Source organism: Lutra lutra, chromosome 3, assembly GCF_902655055.1.
Source record: "Lutra lutra chromosome 3, mLutLut1.2, whole genome shotgun sequence".
Taxonomy (NCBI): domain Eukaryota; kingdom Metazoa; phylum Chordata; class Mammalia; order Carnivora; family Mustelidae; genus Lutra; species Lutra lutra.
The window spans coordinates 17,739,342-17,758,646 of record NC_062280.1 but is presented as its reverse complement, the minus strand read 5'-3'; the positions used below and the strand labels follow the sequence as shown (position 1 = coordinate 17,758,646).

Here is a 19,305-nt window from a genome sequence, read left to right as displayed (position 1 = left end):
TAAAGAATCCAATGAGAAAATCCAGTATCTAGGTATAATAAGCAGTTTCTTAATAAGCAGTCTTAAAGAAAATCTAAAGCTAAATCCAAATCTATTTCCAGTTTTACAGTAACCTTTCTTCCTGGGGAGACCATAACAGAATTAGAATTATTTCCAGAAATCTGGTCAGTTACCCTTAAGTTGTATTTAACCTCTCAGTGATCTCTGCCTTTATTTGCACTGTGAAAAATAAACAGCTGTATCCAGCCTTTCTGGACACTCAATAGGTTTTATTTACATTGCTTTGAGAAAAGGAGACAAAAGACATCCCTTTACAATTGTCTTTTCGCAATCTCAGTTTTGAGGGGAATAAATAACACACATTTTTATATATAAGGCAACCTGTAAATATACATGAAAAAAATATAAACAGACAAATGAAGATAAAGTGGCTATGAAGTCGCTTGAAGTACAAATTTATAAACAGACCACCAGCCCCAGAACTTGGATCTGCAATGGAGAAAAATCACGATCAGCCTGAAATAAAATAAAATAAAATACCACTGCCCCCGACATAGAAAAAAAAAATTAAATAGACAAGAGAAAACAATAATCACCGGAAAACCTGTGTCTTGTAAAGATTTCTCTCCATCAGAAGATGCAGAAACATTTTGCCCCGTGGTGCAAATGAAAACGTTTCTCAAGCACCCCCAGTTTCTTCCCCGCCTTTTCCCCCAGGCGCCGGTGTAGACGGCCGGTGTGGACTTTTTTCCAGAGATGAGAAGTAGAAATTTGTACTTTATCGGGAGCGGGTGCACTTTTCCCCCCGGCCCCCCTTTCCTCTGCCTCCAAGATGGTAGGAAAGTTGTCGTTTCGGAGGGCAGAGGAGCGGCTCTCTGGTGTTATGTCCTCGCAGTGCCTGTAGTGGTGCTGTAGGAGGCTGCTGCCTCTTCTGTGCAGCCCCGGCAGCCCTGCCTTCTTGGCTGGAGAGTATATTCAGGGATTTCCCCTTAATAATCACCGACCCTGGGAGCACTTTTTAGTTTCCAAAATAAAAATATGATCCTCACCCCTCTTGCTTGACAGGGAAAGGCTCTCGCCGGAGCCCAGGGGGGAGCAGTAGCAGCGGCAGCCGAGCTTCCTAGTCCACTGCCAGCGCCTCTCACTCTGATCTGTCAGCCCGGCCGAGGGAAAAGGGGGGAAGGAGGAAAAAAAAAAAGCAGCTGAAAGGTAAGCAGAGGCGGCCCCAGGCCCGGCCCACATCCCCGGGCTCCCGTAGGGCGGCGGGCAGGGCCGCGCAGGCAGGGCGGGCGGCGAGCGCGCTTACGTGAGGCCGGGGATTCGCCGGCCCGCGTCAGGCCCCGGGCAGAGAATGAAAGGGTGAGAGGGGCCGGCGCCGGGGCGGCGGGGGCTGGGGGCCGCGGGGCCCTGGGGGCGCCCACGGGCGGCGGTGGCTGGCGGGCGGGCGGGGGTCCGGCCGGGGCCCGAGCCGGGAGAGCAGCGCGGCCTGCGCGGGCCGGGGTGGGGGTGTGGGCCGGGGCGGGCGTTTGGGGTTGGGGGGGAGCCGGCTAGGCCTCGGGCCGGCGGGCCCCGCGGCTGCCGCGCCCTGCCCCAACACCCCGGGCCTCCCCGCGCCCCTCCGGCTCCCCCGGGGCCTCCGGGCGGGACGGCGGCGCTGCGGGGCCGGATCGTGCGCCGGGCCGGGAGGCTCCCCGCGGGGCGGCAGGCCCGGGTTGCCGGGACGGGGGCGGCAGGGCCTAGGAGTGGGGAATGGGCACCCTTCCGCCCCCTTCCCCTGGTCTCTCGCAGACGCCCCCATCCCCCTCGATTCCGGTAATAGTTGAATTTATTTATCCCTCTATGCGCTCCGGGCGGCCAGGCCGGGGCGGGGCGGGCGGCCTGGCGGGCGTGGGGTGGGGTGGAGGGGCGGTGAGGAGTCAGGTGCAGCCGCGGCCCGGAAAGTTTCCTTTTAGGCCCGAATTGGGGGTTGCCCTCCTTTCGGGGAGCCCTGGTCCTAGCGCCCGCGACCCCCGAGGGCGTGGGGGAGAGCACTCGGCTATTTTGCAACTCTTTGCCAGTTCCTGTCCATTGAAGGTACTCCGCCCCTGTACCCCTCGCCCGCGCCCCACCCCACTCCCCGGCGAGCCCTTCCTGGGCTGCAAACTCCAGCCCGTTCCCCTGGAGCCCCCACAGGCTGGGGAGCGGGCCTTCTCTGCCCGTTTGGAAAAGTTTTCCAGGGATTTTTCTTAGCGTATTAGTTAGTGACTGGGCTTTTGCTGCGGGAGAGGAGGAGGTAAATTCAGGTGGTATTTCTCCTGGGTAGGCTCTCCTAATCGCCTTTTTAGCCCTTACTCCAGAAACCGGGGGTGTTCATTTCAGATTAAGCGTCCCCCCTCCTTTCTTCCCGGACTCCTTTGGGTCTCAAGCCCCCTTTTCTGGACGGTCCCCGCAGAGGGAAAGACTGTAGGGAACGGCGAGGAGACTGTCATTAGAGGGGGCTGGATTTCTGGAGCAGCCCCCAGACGTAGGAGTTTCCTGCCCTATTTGGTCAGTGTCTGGTAAATCAGACACACGAACAGAACCCAAGGGGGAGACCCTGGTTGTCAGCACGCTTGGAAGCATTAAAATTTAGGAGGAGGGAGAGGAGGTGGGCAGGGCAGCTCCTGAAACAAGGTCTACAGTTTAAGGATGAGCAGTTTATCTATTCTGACAATAACTCTTTGAATTTATGTGATATTCTTATATTTGACCCTAGAGATAGAAAATGGGGATTTTAAGGAAACTTGTTATTGCCACAACTCGGAAGGGTCGGTGGAAGAGCCCCTCAGGGAACTGAACATAGCTGACACAGTGTGGTTTTGGTAATTTTTTTTCTATGTTTAAACGGATTTAATTTTAGCTTTATTTTGGTGCCTTGAGCTTTGAAAGTTGCAAAAAAGAAAAAAAAAAAAGAAAAGTCAAAAACTTTAATTTCCAAATCTAGATTTCCTGGTTTTCAGGGATGGGATGTTTCCTGTGGTTACACTTAACCTCCTTTTGGTTGTTCTTTAGTATGGAAGTGGAAATGTTAATGTCCTCTGGCCCCACTACCAGCCCCTGGTGTGGGCAAGTTTGGAGGTTATTTTTCCTCTTTCACTTTTATTTTTCCCCCCTTTCTTTTTTTAGTGGACCTATGGTATTATGTGCTGTGTATGTGCGTGTGTCCTGCCTGGTATCAGGCTGTAGTTCGCTGGCAGAGGTGTTCCACATTCTGACCACACACACCCTAGAGCACTGTTACCTAGTGAAAAGCTGCCCCTTGCAGAGCAAGAGATAACCCATGACTTGGTCTGACTTCTGTCAGGCGTGGAAGTGAGACTCCTTCTGTGATTCTTACTAAGTGTGGCTTTCTTTTCCTTTTGTCTGCCTAAAATAAAACTCCTTCTGTTTCTCCACAATGATAGATACCCAGCCAGTTAGCATTTTACTTAAGGAAAGCTTGATATTTGAGGTTGTATGGATTTCATTCAAAAATGCAAATTACATTTAATGGTTGTTTAACTTTATTGATGAATTGAAATTGCGTATTGACTCAGACATTTTCATAGGCTTGTGTACCCAGAATTGTTACTTCTGTTATAGCTCGCCCTTATTTTTAGAGCATGTTGGATAGAAGAAATGATTCAGTGAGTCTCTTTTCCTAGAACATTTTAGGATTTAAAAAGAAGATCTCTTTGCCCCATAAATTAAGATCTTTAAGGTATATTGTCGACTTCAGTTTTCTAAGCTTTCAAAAGGATCCTCTCCCAAACCTACATAATTTCCTAATTTAATCAACTTGTGGGCTACTTTACTCCTGAGGGAATGGAGGATTTGATATTTTTCTAAGTTACATTTTTTTTAAAAAGATTTATTTATTTATTTGACAGAAATCACAAGGAGGCAGAGAGGCAGGCAGAGAGAGAGGAGGAAGCAGGCTCCCCACTGAGCAGAGAGCCCGATTCGGGGCTCGATCCCGGGGCTTGATCCCAGGACCTTGGGATCATGACCTGAGCCAAAGGCAGAGGCTTTAACCCACTGAGCCACCCAGGCGCCCCTCTAAGTTACATTTTATTTGAAACTAAGACTTTCAGGGCAAATACTGAATTAATTTTAAATTGCAAAGGTAATGTATTTTTCACTATTAAATATTTAGTTTCAAAAGTAGATGTTTATTTTAATTTATAAGTCTGAAATAATCATTTTATTTCCTCTGAAAGATTGTATAAGGAAATTTGTATACTCCCACCCCAGCTATTTTCCTCAGAAAATCATTTTAGAAAAATGAAACACTACTATTTTAGAGAAATGAGATTTTAGTTTATATGGATTTTAAAATTTCGAAGTCAGAGCACTCAAAATTAAATATGTCATTTAAAAAAAAATTGCTGATCCATTCATTCTCACCTGAGATGTTTCCCAAGAGTTCATAGCTCTCACTATCCAGGTTTGGAACAGCAGTTATGAATAATGAGAGTTCATTTATATCTGAATACAGTTAGCAATATTGTCGGACACGCTACACCCCGTTTCTCCCCCCACACACCTGGTGACTTGTAGACAATAGATGAATAGGTGAGACTGGGTTGGAGGCCGCCAATTGTCCCCAAAGCAGATACTCTGCAGTTTATACAATGGAGTCACATTTAAGTCCCTGTAACTTATGCTAATGCCATTCTGCTTTGCAAAACAAACAGCAGTGGAATCTCCTTCCCACTCCCCTCATGTACGAGTCTGTCCCAGAGTCCTCACTGTCATGGCTGATTTTCTAGAGAACGCTCTTTTGAGACACTTCGGGAGTTAACTAAAGCTTAAAGTTAAAAACTTAGGCCTCTCTATCTTTTCCCACCTTCACTTAATACGCCAGGTTTCCTGGGCTGATTCTTTCCCAGAATGTGCTTTGTTTTTAAACAACTTCTCAGTTAAATTTTATTTGTAGGGTGTTATCCTGAAGTCAGACACATCAGGACTGGGCTTTGGGTTCTGATCCCAGCTCTTCCACGGGGGTGGGTTACTTAATCATAGGTTTCTTTATCTGTAAAATGGAAATACAACATTTGTGATGCAAGAATTAGATGAGATAGCCCATGTGCAACTTGGCTCTTAGTAGGTCCTGGTTAACGATTCCCCTAATCCACCTTACCCTTTTTTAATTAAAACCATTTATTTAATTTTTTTTTAAGAATTTACATCTTTTTTTTTTTTTTTTAAGATTTTATTTATTTATGACAGACAGAGATCACAAGTAGGCAGGGCAGAGAAAGAGAGAGGAGAAAACAGGCTCCCGGCTAAGCAGAGAGCTGGATGCGGGGCTCGATCCCAGGACCCTGGGACCACGACCTAAGCCAAAGTCAGAGGCTTTAATCCACTGGGCCACCCAGGCGCCCCTAATTAAAACCATTTAAATACCATCTCTCTTATTGGCTTGTTTGCTTTTTTCTGACTAATACAGGCTCATATTCATCCCACTCAGACCTGTTTTTCACACTCAGAAGGTAACTCACCACTGTTAACATATTTCATTGTGTTTTCTCTCAGTGTGATTGTGTGTACATGCAACACAATCTTAGGATCTCCCATTTAACAGTGTTGTGTAGTTTTCTGTTGGCTAAGCTCTTTTGCTGGCCTTGTAGCTCCTGTGATGGGACAAATTGCTTAATTTCACTAAGTCTCAGTTTCTCCATCTGTGAAAAGGGGTGATAGTAATACCTTTTCCATTAGGTTGCTGTGGCCATTGAATGATTGGAATCATACATAGTTTCTAGAATGGTGCCTGGTGCATGACTTTTATATAATATTTTCCTCTAAAGATTTTTACTATTCTGGGTGTGAGGTTTTTTTCAATGTGAGTAAGTTCTTAGCTCCACAGATATTACTAATACTAGTAAGTATTTGAGTACAGATAGAATAGTATAATTACCTTCATGGGGGCAAATAACTGTTTTTGTGCCAGTAAAAAGTTGGCAGTGTATTCCTAGAAGTCTCAGCAGCTCATGGTGGTCTAGCTGTTGAATTCTGTGAGTTGGCAGATGTAAAGGATTGGTAAGTGCCGTGGGGAAGAAAGGCGGGTTTACTTGTAGTTAGTTGCTCCTTTGACACTTGAGAGTTCTAGGCCTGCTAGGGTGTAAGCCGCAGAGCTTTGAGGAAGCCCTAGTTCTTGACTTTGGCAGCCTACCCGGGGAGGGTGGGATGTTTACCTGAGGCATGATGGGAGTTGCCAGAACCAGGGCCGTTCCATTCACTCACCAGATCAGTTTCCTTTTGGTCACTGTGGCCTTGTTATACAAAGACACGTTCTTTGCCCTTGAGGAGTTTTTAGTCTAGTGGGATAAAAAAAAGGCTGACATTCATCATTGAATGATAAGGGATAGATTAGCCTGGAGGGAGAAAGCCTATTTATTCTGGCCTAGGGGTAAGCCTTAAAGAGGAGAAGGACTTTCCAGGATTTCTGGACTTTAATAAGGGTTTCTGCCCTAAGCGAATGGGAGGAGTTAAGCATTCCAAGAGGTGGGACCTGCTCCTATGAATAAATGCCTGAGGACAAAAGAGTATTCTGTGTTGCAAATTGTAGGAGTAGTAGGAATAGGAATAAAGAGTGGGAGGGGAGAGGTCTGCCAGGCCCCATCTTAAGGAGTGTTGGTGGGCAAGGGAGTTTGGATTCCTTTTATGTTCCTACGTGGACCCTGAAGGCCTTTGGTCAAGTAAATTATTTGCGTTTTAGAGGATCCAAGTTGTACAGAGTGGAAGGAACAGGCCAGTGAGGCAGCTGCAAAGGAGAGATGGAAGGTTTGAACTGAGGCCATGGCATTGACAGTGGAGATGGAGAGAAGTCAGTGGAGAGGCTGCTCGCAGAGGTAAAGTGGTCTGCATAGGTTGGCCAGACGTGGCTTGTTGGGGGGAATCACCCTCACAGGGATGACAGCTGCAGCCGTAGAAGCAGAAACATTTGGCTTAGTCTGGTTCTTAATCTTCTGGGGAAATCTGATGAACTCTGTGGATTCTTCTCCAGAAGAATGCATTTTTGCATGTTTACAGTTCTGCATGTGGCTTGAAACTTGGGTTCATAACCTATAGTCTTGGGGTAGATGTAGAGTGGAAGATCAAATGAAAGGCTGTAGAAATGTTTTGCTTGATTCACTTTTTATATGTTTGTGACTTCATCACTGCCATTTCATAGATGAGGAAATAGATTTACTTGGTCAAGGTCAGGCATCTTTGTTTTAACAGTTTAATGGACTGCTTGCATTTTTGTGTGGAAACCTGGATTTCTACTTCTGAAAAGTGGCTAAGGTTTAGAAACCTTGGGTCTGTGTTTTTTTCCCTTTTTTCTGTCTTGTCTTTTTTTTTTTTTTTTTTTTTTTTAATCCCGACAACTTGCTGGAGCTGGTTTGAGTGAGCCTCCTTTAGATGAGCAAAGTTTGCCGGTCTGTCTCTGGCCGGCCCCTGTGGCACGTTTAGGCATTTCATCTTGCAACCCTACAAACTAAGAAGAAGAAAATCTTGCAGAACAGGGACATTTAAGGGTGCAAGCAAGAAGAAGGAAGCCACTGAGCTGCCAGAAAGGAGAGATTTTCAAGAAAGAGAAAGTGGTCAACAGTGTCAAAGTTGCAGAGAGGTTAAGTAAGATAAGGATGGAAAAGTGTATGTGAAATTTAGCAACAAAGAAACCATTAGTTTCAGATTCTTAGAAGGAAAGAACTTTGAGGACTAAAGCTATAACTTAGTTTTTCCTCTGGTCCTGCAGTACAGGGTTTCGGTAATGATGGGGAGTGACTGTGGCATGGATAGGAATTCAGCATTTGTTGTAAAGGATAGTTAAATGGAGTTCATCAATGCTGTAACCGAATCAAGCGCTTCTCATTGGTATTTACCATCACTATATAGATGCTCTATAAAATGTAAAAAATATACTTTTAACATTGGGTTCCTAATATAGATTATAGGAAACAATTCTTAGTGGTTCTGTTACTCAAGCCCCAAGGAGGTGGGAGGGCCTGACTTAATGGAGAATTACCCTGTACCATTCAGAAAAGCACTAGCCGCTGGAGAGAGCAGATTCTAGATTAAAATGATAATACCAATAAACTACTACTTACTGCTTTTAATAGTAGTTAAGATTAAGTGATTACTATGTGCTGGGTGCCATGCTAAGTATGGTTCATGAAATACCTAATTTAATTCTCCTAAACGACTCAATGAGGTACATGCTGTTACAGTTCTCTCTTTACATAGGAGGAAACTGGAACCTAAATAATTTGCCCAAGGTCACACACCTAGTAATTAGCAGAACCAGATTGGAGCACCATCTCTGATCCCCACTAGAGCCGAAGAGTGCCCTCCCCAGCTGCTGCAGAAACTGTCCTTACCTTTCTAATGAATCAGCTAAGGAACTCAACTAGTGTACAGGCCGTTATTTAATTTCAGTTCATTATGCAGACTTATTTGTACAGCGCTGTTGGAGCACAGTATTTGTCACAAAACATATATTCAGTAAGCACTTGGTTTATTTTAAAATATTTTATTTTGAACTTTAATTATGCTGAGTATTATCTATGTTTACAGGTGATAGGCAATTTTCTCCCTGATCGTTGTTTTCAGATCACATCAATAGGCAGATTTTCATCACTTCCGAGTCTAATTTTACCACTTTTTACATTGGTATGTGGGATGTTAGTTTTTTTGTTGTTGTTTTTTTAATGAGTGTACTCAGCTATTTAGTATCTCATTATGAGTTTGAGCTCCAAGAAGTTGAATTAAAACTTGTTTCGGAAGTAAGTTAAAATGGGGAGACAAGTTTTTTAAGACCTGCGAGTATATGACTCGGGATAAGTAATTTTTTTTTTTTTATTGTATTAAATATATTAGAAAGCTAACATTGTGGGAATTTAGGTGCTGGATTTTAAAAAATTGTAAGGTATGTTGTTGGTCTAGCTCTTAAAAGGGGGTAGAATATAAAATTACAGGTAGCAATTAGGGGAAAATGCTGTGGCAGTGAAATGAACATGCTTCTGAAACACGAGACTCAAAAGAACAGTCAGAACACACAGAGTTTCCACATGGATGTGGTACAGTGGCAGTCCCAAAGAGAATAATGTTCATATTTTGGTCAGATTGGTTTATGTGTTGCTGTGGGAGACTGAAAGGGCCATAGGTTGCTTTTGTTAAAAGCTTGTCTTCCATTTCTCCCTGCTAATGTCTTATTCCTCCGTATCTGCAAAGAAAAAAACTATGGAAAGGAATCATTTTATTTTCCAATTAAATTCAGCATAGAATATCAAGGAAGGTTTGTTGTTACTATCGTTATTGTTTTTTAAGATTTTATTCATTCATTTGAGAGACAGATTTTTTTTTAAGTTTTCTTCTAACTTTTTCAAAATTAAAAAAAAATTTTTTGAGACAGATATATATATATTTTTTTTAAGATTTTATTTATTTATTTGACACAGAGAGATCACAAGTAGGCAGAAAGTCAGGCAGAGAGAGAGGGGGAAGCAGGCTCCCCGCCGAGCAGAGAGTCTGATGCGGGGCTCAATCTCAGGACCCTGAGATCATGACCCGAGCTGAAGGCAGAGGCTTAACCCACTGAGCCACCCAGGCGCCCCGAGAGACAGATATTTTTAATAATTTTTATTTTTTATAATAAACGATAGGTTGCCTTTTTTTTTTTTTTTTTTTTAATTTATTTGTCAGAAAGAGAGAGAGCACAAGCAGGCAACGTGGCAGGCAGAGGCAGAGAGAGAAGCAAGCTCCCCCTGAGCAAAGAGCTTGATGCGGGGCTTGATCCCAGGACCCTGGAATGAGACAGAGAGATTGAGAGCGAGAATACAAGCAGGGGGAGAGGGAGAAGCAGGCTTCTCGCTGAGCAGGGAGCCCAGCACTGGGCTTCATCCCAGGACCCCAGGATCATGACCTGAAGGAGACGAAGGCAGGTGTGTAACTGACTTAACTGACTGACCACCCAGATGCTCCTAGGAAGGAGTTTTTAAGATCTTACACCTGTCCATTATTTCCTGCTCTTGAATTCCAGTATATGGACATGTTTGCTGTGAAAATACTCATTCTTTGAGACTACTCTCAGTAATGGTTACTTTTGCCTTTTGGTAGTAAATAAGGGTGTGTATTCTGCTCTGCTCGGAAGTGCTTAATTGCTTGCATTCTCTTTAAGGGAGCATAGATCCACTTATGTTCCCAACAAGTTATTTCCGTAGCTGAAGATCATATCTGCAGTTGCTGTTAATAAGTTGAGTATGGTTAGGATTTTTTTCTTCTTTGAAGTGATGCTGATCATGTGTTAAAAAGTAGAGCTTAGGGGGTGCCTGGGTGGCTCAGTGGGTTAAAGCCTCTGCCTTCAGCTCAGGTCATGATCCCAAGGTCCTGGGATCGGGCCCCACATCTGAGCAGGCTCTCTGCTCAGCAGGGAGCTTGCTTCCCCCTCTTTCTCTGCCGCCTCTCTGCCTACTTGTGATCTCTCTCTGTCAAATAAATAAATAAAATCTTTAAAAAATAAAAAAAAAAGTAGAGCGTAGGGTATAGCTTTTCTTCTTCATGGATTAGACCATGTAATAGTGTTTAAATACTATTTGACTAAAATCATGTGGGCATTATGTTTCTTCTCTTTATATCTTTGTATTTTATTTATTTACTTATTTATTAAAAGATTTTATTTGTTTATTTGAGAGGGTGAGAGAGAACAACTGAGAGGATAAGAGCAGGAAGAGGGAGAAGCAGTCTCCCTAGTGAGCAGGAAGCCCTATTCATTTCGGGGCTCCATCCCAGGACAGAGACCATGACCTGAGCCTAAGGGAGTGACTTAACCTACTGAGCCACCCAGGCATCCCAATATCTTTTTTTTTTTTTTAAGATTTTGTTTATTTATTTGAGGGGCACCTGGGTGGCTCAGTCATTGAGCATCTGCCTTTGGCTCAGGTCATGATCCCAGGGTCCTGGGATGGAGCCCCACATCAGGCTCCCTGCTCGAAGGGAAGCCTGCTTCTCCCACTCCCCCTGCTTGTGTTTCCTCTCTCACTGTCTCTCTCTCTCCCTCTCTCTGTCAAATAAATAAATAAAATCTTTTTCTCTTAAATAAAGATTTTATTTATTTATTTGACAGAGAGAGGGCACGAGATGAGGGAGGAGCAGAGGAAGAGGGAGAAACAGACGCCCCGCTAAGCAGGGCGCCCGGCATAGGGCTCGATCACTGGGATCCTGACCCGAGCTGGAGACAGACACTTAACCCACCCAGGAGCCTCTCCTCTCTTTTATGTCTTACAACAAATGTTAAGGAGTGAAGGAGGCTCTGTGAACTTCACCTTTGGAGTTGGGGTAAAGAACTTCAGTTGTAGGAAGCTACATGAACTAATGAAGAAAAAAAAGTTGTGGTTTTTTTTTTTCCCCCCTGAGATCTGCCTTAGTGCTTTTGTTTTAATTAAAAAAAAAAAAAAAAAAAAAAAAAAACGCATTAACGTAAAGACCAGATGAATAGTTGTTTCCAGTTTATACATGAAGTGATTTTGATATTAAATAATACTCGTTTAGTAGGAAGTTCGATTTTGAGGCAGAGGGCCATTTTCTTCCAACATTTGTTACTTTTTATGGTATACTAAGTGAGTCTGAATACATTACAGGATTGGAAATATTAAGTATGAAGATTAAATTGAGCTTTTTTTTTTTTTAAGAGTGTGAGAACGCAAGCAGGGGTAGGGGTAGAAGGAAAAGGAGAGAGAATCTTTTTTTTAAAAAAATATTTTATTTAGGGACGCCTGGGTGGCTCAGTTGGTTAAGCAGCTGCCTTTGGCTCAGGTCATGATTAAATCCAGCGTCCTGGGATCGAGTCCCGCATCGGGCTCCTTGCTCAGCAGGAGCCTGCTTCTCCCTCTGCCTCTGCCTGCCATTCTGTCTGCCTGTGCTTGCTCTCTCTCCCTCTCTCTCTGACAAATAAATAAAATCTTTAAAAAAAAAATATTTTATTTATTTACTGACAGAGATAACAGGCAGGCGGGGGGGGTGGGGTGGGAAGCAGGCTCCCCGCCAAGCACAGAGCCCAATGTGGGGCTCGATCTCAGGACCCTGAGATCAGGGCCCGAGCCAAAGTCAGAGGCTTAACCCACTGAGCCACAGGTGCCCCAAGGAAAGAGAATCTTACACAGGCTCCACACCCAGCACAGAGCCTGATGTGGGGCTCAGTCTTAACAGCCCTAACTGAGATCATGACCTGAGCCAAAATCAGGGGTTGGTCACTAGACTGACGGAGCCACCCAGGTGCCCCTAAATCGAGCATTTAAAAGAGGATTTGAAAATGAAGTGTTGCTTGTTCAAAAGGAAGATGGAAAGACTGATACAGAGTTAGCTTAAGATTTTTAAGTTTTATTTATGAGAGAGAGCGTGTGCGCACATGGGTGGTGGGGGGACAGAGGGATGAGCAGACTCCCGTTGAGCAGGAAGTCTGAGCAGGAAGTCGGACGGATGCTGCGGGATCAGGCTCTGAGCAAAGCAATCCCTTAACCAACTGAGCCACCCAGGCGCCCTGCATTCTTGTATATTTTTTACACATTATTTGCTGAATAGGCATTGGGTACCACATTATATGGTACCTGTTTGATGTTCATGAGATGTACTGGAATATTCAGAAACTTTCAAGTTTCTAATTATACTTTCTCTTGTTGTGTGACTGTGGCTCTTAGAAATTATTGTATAGACTGTCTGAAGTTCCAATTTAGCGATTTTTTAGAAAAATATTTAATGATCCCTGAGTGAATCTAGTAACATTTGTTTTAGGTAGACCACCTGGAATTAAGAGTTACTGTCACAGAAGCTATTTATGTAAATGGCTATATTTGTTGAGCACCTATTAACTTCTGGGCACCATGCTAGGCCCTGGGATATAGTGATAAACAGAAAATTGCTTGTCCCTCTGGGACCTTTATTTTTTTAGGTGGGAAGACAACAGAAGAATAGGCAATTACAGTAGAATGTGATGATTGCCAAAATGGGGAAAAGCATGGAGCAGGGAACTAACGTAGCCTTTGGGATCTGCTTGTGGCCATGACTAAGCTGGGTCCTGCAGTATTGGCCTTGGGCTGGCCAGAGGTTGGGGGTACACAAACAGGGAAGATGTCCACTGCTCTGGGTGGAGAGGGCAGCCTTTTAGATCTGATGAGACTAGAGGAGCCTGGGTGTTGAGCTGGGGTGAGGTCCTCCAGTTGTGCACTTCCTTTCGAATGCATCTTACGGACTGTATCTTCTAAAGGCGAAAATTGTGTCTTTTTTTTTTTTTTTAAATTCCAGGTTTTTTAATTAATTTAAATTTTTTTTAATTCAAGTTTTTTAAAAAAAATTCCAGTTAACACACAGTTAAGAATTAGTTGTTTTTTTTTTTTTTTAAGATTTATTTATTTATTTGATAGAGATCACAAGTAGGCAGAGAGGCAGGCAGAGAGAGAGGAGGGGACGCAGGCTCCCTGCTGAGCAGAGAGCCCGAGCTGGGCTGGATCCCAGGACTCTGGGATCATGACCTGAGCCAAAGGCAGAGGCTTAGCCCACTGAGCCACCCAGGCACCCTAAAAATTAGTTTTTAATTAATTTAATTTTAACACATTAATTAAAATTCTGTCTTTTGCTATTAAATTTTTCACAGTCTCTGAGAAAATGATGGGCTTTTCAGAAGTGCTTAATAAACACTTGCCATGAAAGCTAGAGTCTTGTGGATTTCACAGTGAAATAAATTGAGTCAAGTTTATTAACTTTTTTAATAGCATATTGATTCTTTAAAAAGTAGATTACAAAAGTAATGTATTTGTTGTAAAAAATTAGATTATACATTTGTTTTATAATTTGGGTTTTATTTTGATATATTTTACTATACAGAATTTTAAAATATATTTCTGGTTAATGATGGTGGAATACTGACATCTTTGTTCTCTCTAAACCAACTAGAAATAATAAGGAGCATGAGAAACAGAAAAGCAGCTCATTCTTTGATAACTAACGAAATCTTACAACCAGAGTATGTGAATTAGTGCAGGTAAGTGCAGTGGAAATTAAACCAAGACAGGAGGATGACAGGAGAACATGAACTCCCGAGGGCGCAGCTTTCTCCCAAGTGGCTGACCCACATGGGAACAAAACCAATAAGCCGCATATGTGTAGTGGCAAAGCTGGCGTGTACATTGCGCTCCCTGAGTGGTAAGAGGTAGGGCTGAATTAGGGACTGCGCAGTCATACGAATTTTGCAGGGAGTTTAGAGTGGAGGAGAAACTGACAGCAAGCCGCCATACAGCGGCCAGTCTTGGTCAACTGAAGAGAAATAAAGCCTACATTATCATCCCCCGAAAATCTGTGGCATGTGGGCCTCTGTGACTTGGGGAGATGAGTTCATGAGTTCGATGAGTTCAACACTGAGTCAAGCTTCAAGGGAAGAGTGTTGCTGAGAGTCATTTTCAGAAACAGCACAGCAAGTGAAGATTACGAACAGAGTTCCCAATGGTGGGAGGTGGCATATGAGGTTGGGAGTGAGATCTGGCTCCTGAGGCAGGAGTCTAAACCAAAGATGAGACCCAAAAGCTCAAGAAATCAATGATAAGACAACAGGAAGAGATAAGAGTGAACTGATGGAACCAGGTTACAAAATAAAAGAATCTAATCATTATAGAAATGAAGGTCACTTTCAAAGCGGCAGATACACACTCTAGCTGGGAATCATGGAGGTAAGCTTGAGAGATTTGAGCAACCCAAAATGGAAAAAAGTAAAAATTAAGAAAGACTAGAGAGTAATAGATATGAAACACAGTGAATTTAGCATACCAATAATTGATATCCTTGACATATAGGATCATTGATGCAGAAAGAATTTGTCAAGACAGTAAGAGTTTACCACAATAAAAGACTTGATATTTTAGAATGGTTTCTAGTCTTTCAATGTAAAGACTATTGTTGGTCAAATGGGGAAAAAAAAATCAAGCCTCCTATAAAATAAAAGAGGCTGGACTTAAAGACTTTTCCATTTTTCTTTTTTTTTTTTTTTTTAAAGATTTTTATTTATTTGGGACGCCTGGGTGGCTCAGTTGGTTAAGCAGCTGCCTTCGGCTCAGGTCATGATCCCAGCGTCCTGGGATCGAGTCCCACATCGGGCTCCTTGCTTGGCGGGGAGCCTGCTTCTCCCTCTGCCTCTGCCTGCCATTCTGTCTGCCTGTGCTCGCTCGCTCTCCTCTCTCTCTCTGACAAATAAATAAAATCTTTAAAAAAAAAAAAAAAAAAAAAAAAAGATTTTTATTTATTTGACAGACAGATCACAAGTAGGCAGAGAGGCAGGCAGAGAGAGAGAGAGGAGGAGAAGGAGACAGGCTCCCTGCTGAGCAGAGAGTCCGATGTGAGGCTCGATCCCAGGATCCTGGGATCATGACCTGAGCTGAAGGCAAAGGCTTTAACCACTGAGCCACCCAGGCGCCCCAAGACTTTTCCATTTTTCTAACGTGGAAAAAACTACACAGTCACTAGAGAAAAAAATATGACCCAAGAATTTTATGTCCAGGCAAGCTATAGCTTAATATGAATTGACACATATTTCCAAAAAAAGCCAGGGCTTGGTGCTCATTAAGTCAGCCCTGCAGGTGGGGACTTGGGGGTGGTAGGGCGGGAGAAGGGAGGGTAATTATAAACTATTGAATCAAGAGATGAGTTGAAAACTGAGTTAAGGGGCGCCTGGGTGGCTCAGTTGTTAAGCAAGTGTCTGTCTTCGGCTCAGGTCATGATCCTGGGGTCCTGGGATCAAGCCCCACATCAGGCTCCTTGCGCAGCAGGAAGCTTGCGTCTCCCTCTCCCACTCCCCTTGCTTGTGTTCCCTCTCTTGCTGTCTCTCTCTCTGTCAAATAAATACATAAAATCTTAAAGACAAAATCTGGGGACGCCTGGGTGACTCAGTTGGTTAAGTCACTGCCTTCGGCTCAGGTCATGATGCCAAAGTCCTGGTCAAATCCCATATTGGGCTTTCCCTGCTTTGCCGGGAGCCTGCTTCTCCCTCTCCCTCTGCCTTTCCCCCTGCTTGTGTGCATGCAAACGGTCTCTCTCTCTCTCTGTCAAATAAATAAATAAAATCTTGAAAAAAATATGAATTAAAATAATTGGTGATTAGCATTAAATAAATTTAAGTGTAGAACTAATATTAATATTGTGGTAATGTAGAAATAGAAGGAAAAATTCAGAATTGGGGATTGGGTAGATGGTTATAAAAATGAAAATTTTTCTCATCATTCATAACATGAGATCACTAACAGTAACGCTAAGTACAGCCGACCCTTGGACAGCGTGGTTTGAACTGTGCTGGTCCAAACTGGATTTTTTTCTGTAAATACAGTAGTGTAAATGTATTTCCCTTATGATTTTCTTTAGCTTACTTTATTGTAAGAATATAGTATATAATATGTATACATGGGAAATTTGTATTAATCAACTGTTGTATTATCAGTGAAGCTGCTGGTCAGCAGTAGGCTCTTAGTAGGTAAGTAAGGTCAAAAGATATACTTCGATTTTTGACTATGTAGGGTGTTGGTGCACCTTAATTCCTGCATTGTTCAGGGGTAAACTATATACTAATTTTCTTAGTGTGGAGTAAAGAGATGTTATCTAAAGGACATAGACTAAATCTTCCCAAAAAACAGACGATATAGTGAAATATGTTATAAAAAATTAAAAGCTAAAAGGATTTTTAAAAGATAAAATTATGACAAACTCTTTGTCATATAAACAAATACAAAATTATAAAATGGATAAACTCATTTATTAGAAGAAAATGACAGATTGGAGCAAAAAAAAATGCATTAAGAGAGGTATCTGAAAAGGTTCCAGCAAGTAATATTTTAGTGAGTTTATTATTTATTCACTTATTTAGTGAATTTTTTAGGTGTCGTGACCATATAGTCTCTTTTGTCAAGTACTCAGCTCTACTGTTACGGTGGGAAAGCAGCCATAGATAACATGTTAATGAATGAACAGGACCGTGTTCCAATGAAACTATTTCCAAAAACAGGTAGTGGGCCACATTTGTCCTGAAAGCCAGTTTGCTGACCCAGTAGCAGAAGACTTTAAAAGGTTAATATAATAGCATGATACATGAAATAACAACATACCCTGGAAACATTCTTTTTCAAGCATACCTCTTAGACCTCAAAAGAAAATATCAGTCAAATCCAAAAAGCAGAGATATATGCAGATTGTGCTCTTTATTCTTAACTAGAACTAAAGCAAAAGAAAGTATAAAACTTTGCTATCTGAGAAAATTAAATAACCCTCAGGCCAAATGAAAAATTGAAAAGTCAAATCCAGATTAACTAGAAAGTACTGATAGCCAGACATCTGTGTTAGTACCTCTGGGATATGACTAAAGCAGTATTCAGAGGAAAATTCATAAATATAAATAAATTACTAACCAAGAAAAGAATGAGATAGTAAAGTAGTTCAGCCCAAGAAGTTACCAAAAAAAACAAAAAACAAAAAACGGAAAGAAAGCAGAAAGAAGATATTAGCAGATATAAAGGCAGAAATTGGTGAATTTAGAAAATATACATGGAGGTACTAATAAATCCAAGAGATTTGGGCTCTTTATTTATATTTTTGAAGATGTTAGTAACAATTTTAAACAGATAAACTCCTGTTGAGCCTAATCATGAACAAAGGGAGAAAACACAAATATCCCAAAAAAACCCCACAAAAATTCTGTGTGTGAACGCACACAGAATATGAGAATGAATCCCAGATACTTAGAAAATTAAATGAAAGTGATCATATTGCTAAATTGTGCACAGGTAATTTCAAAACCTGATGTGCACAAAACACTATGAGGCCCAGGAACCTGCTAAGGAACATTATAACTGTAGTGCTTTTTCACTTTTTCCAGAACACAGAAAAAGGGAAAGGATTTTCTAAGTTATTTTTTGAAATATTATTTTGATACCAAATTCTCTTTTTAATTCTTGTTTTATTTTTATTTTTATTTTTTTAAAGATTTTTTCTTTTTTTTTTTATTCATTTATTTGACATACCGAGATCACAAGTAGGCAGAGAGGCAGGCAGAGACAGAGGAGGAAGCAGGCTCCCTGTGGAGCAGAGAGCCCAATGTGGGGCTCAATCCCAGGACCCTGGGATCATGACCTGAGCGGAAGGCAGAGGCTTTAACCCACTGAGCCACCCAGGTGCCCCATTGATACCAAATTCTGAAAAAACATTAAAAAACCCAAGCTCTAGACCATTTTCAAATTACAAAAATCCTAAAAATTAGCAAAAGTAATTTAGCAAAGAATAATACACGATGACCACATTCTCAGGATGAACTATCAGGAAATATTAATACATCAGTATTGGGAAGTACTAAATGCCATGTTTTTAACAGAACAAAAGAGAAAAAACATTTTTTTTCAAGAAGCTGAAAAAGAATTTGGTAAAATTAACCATCAATTCTGAGGGTCTTTTTTTGTTTGTTTTTTGTTTTGTTTTTTTAAAGAAACAACTGAATAAAACGAATTATTTGGTACTTCCTTAACATAACAGGAAATAAGTCTTTTTTTTTTTTAATTTTTTTTTTAAGACTTTATTTATTTATTTGACAGATCACAAGTAGGCAGAGAGGCAGGCAGAGAGAGAAAGGGAAGCAGGCTCCCTGCTGAGCAGAGAGCCTGATATGGGGCTGGATCCCAGGACCCTGGGATCATGACCTGAGCTGAAAACAGAGGCTTTAACCCACTGAGCCACCCAGGCGCCCCGGCAGTTAAATTTTTTTTTTAAATCTTTTTTTTTTTTTTTTTAAGATTTTATTTATTGATTTGACAGAGAGAGATCACAAGTAGACAGAGAGGCAGGCAGAGAGAGAGAGAGGGAAGCAGGCTCCCTGCCGAGCAGAGAGCCCAATGTGGGACTCGATCCCAGGACCCTGAGATCATGACCTGAGCCGAAGGCAGTGGCTTAACCCACTGAGCCACCCAGGCGCCCCAGGCAGTTAAATTTTTAATACAACTTTTTTCCTTATATCCTAATAAACTAAAAAGGGAAAGCTCTTACTTTTGATTTTTTTAAAGCTTTTATTTATTTGTGAGGAAGAGAGAGTGAACACGACGGGGAATGGCAGGCAGACGGATAAGCAGGCTCCTTGCTGAGCAAGGAGCCAATGCAGGACTAATTCCGGGACCCTAGGATCATGACCTGGGCAGAAGGCAGACACTTAACAGACTGAACCACTCAGGCATCCCGAAAGCTCTTATTTTTTTTATTTACATTGATCTCTAATTAGGTTTGTTAACTAAGCTAATACTTCACAGTTTTTTC

At 42.2% G+C, this 19,305-nt stretch overlaps 2 protein-coding genes across 9 annotated transcripts in view; one reads left to right on the top strand and one right to left on the bottom strand.

Moving 5' to 3' along the window:
• Nucleotides 1–248: 248 nt before the first annotated feature.
• Nucleotides 249–7,016, bottom strand: LOC125095510 (collagen alpha-1(I) chain-like). The gene is made up of 5 exons (XM_047722008.1): nt 6,909–7,016; nt 6,244–6,317; nt 1,307–2,326; nt 597–1,151; nt 249–489 (listed from the first exon to the last, which is right to left on the bottom strand). The coding sequence occupies exons 1-4, from the start codon at nt 7,014–7,016 to the stop codon at nt 1,142–1,144; spliced, it is 1,212 nt and encodes a 403-aa protein (XP_047577964.1). The 3' UTR covers nt 249–489; nt 597–1,141.
• Nucleotides 1,075–19,305, top strand: part of INO80D (INO80 complex subunit D) — a 71,826-nt gene continuing 53,595 nt past the window's right edge. For 2 of the 8 annotated variants that reach the window (XM_047720861.1, XM_047720855.1), the window contains exon 1: nt 1,145–1,359. The gene's annotated coding sequence lies outside the window, so the exon portion shown is untranslated. Of the gene's footprint in view, nt 1,360–1,715; nt 1,813–1,941; nt 2,074–5,441; nt 6,852–19,305 lie in introns of those variants that run through there. The other 6 variants (XM_047720856.1, XM_047720862.1, XM_047720863.1 and 3 more) reach the window with 6 other exon arrangements.

Excerpts from the sequence above, each read along its gene's own strand:
- LOC125095510 (XM_047722008.1), bottom strand. The coding sequence starts at position 7,016 with ATGCATTCTTCTGGAGAAGAATCCACAGAGTTCATCAGATTTCCCCAG. Across the intron at positions 6,318-6,908 it reads CGGCTGCAGCTGTCATCCCT|ACTAAAAACTCCTCAAGGGC; the intron begins GTGAGGGTGATT and ends TTATCCCACTAG. Across the intron at positions 2,327-6,243 it reads ACCAAAAGGAAACTGATCTG|GGCTAAAAAGGCGATTAGGA; the intron begins GTGAGTGAATGG and ends TTCTGGAGTAAG.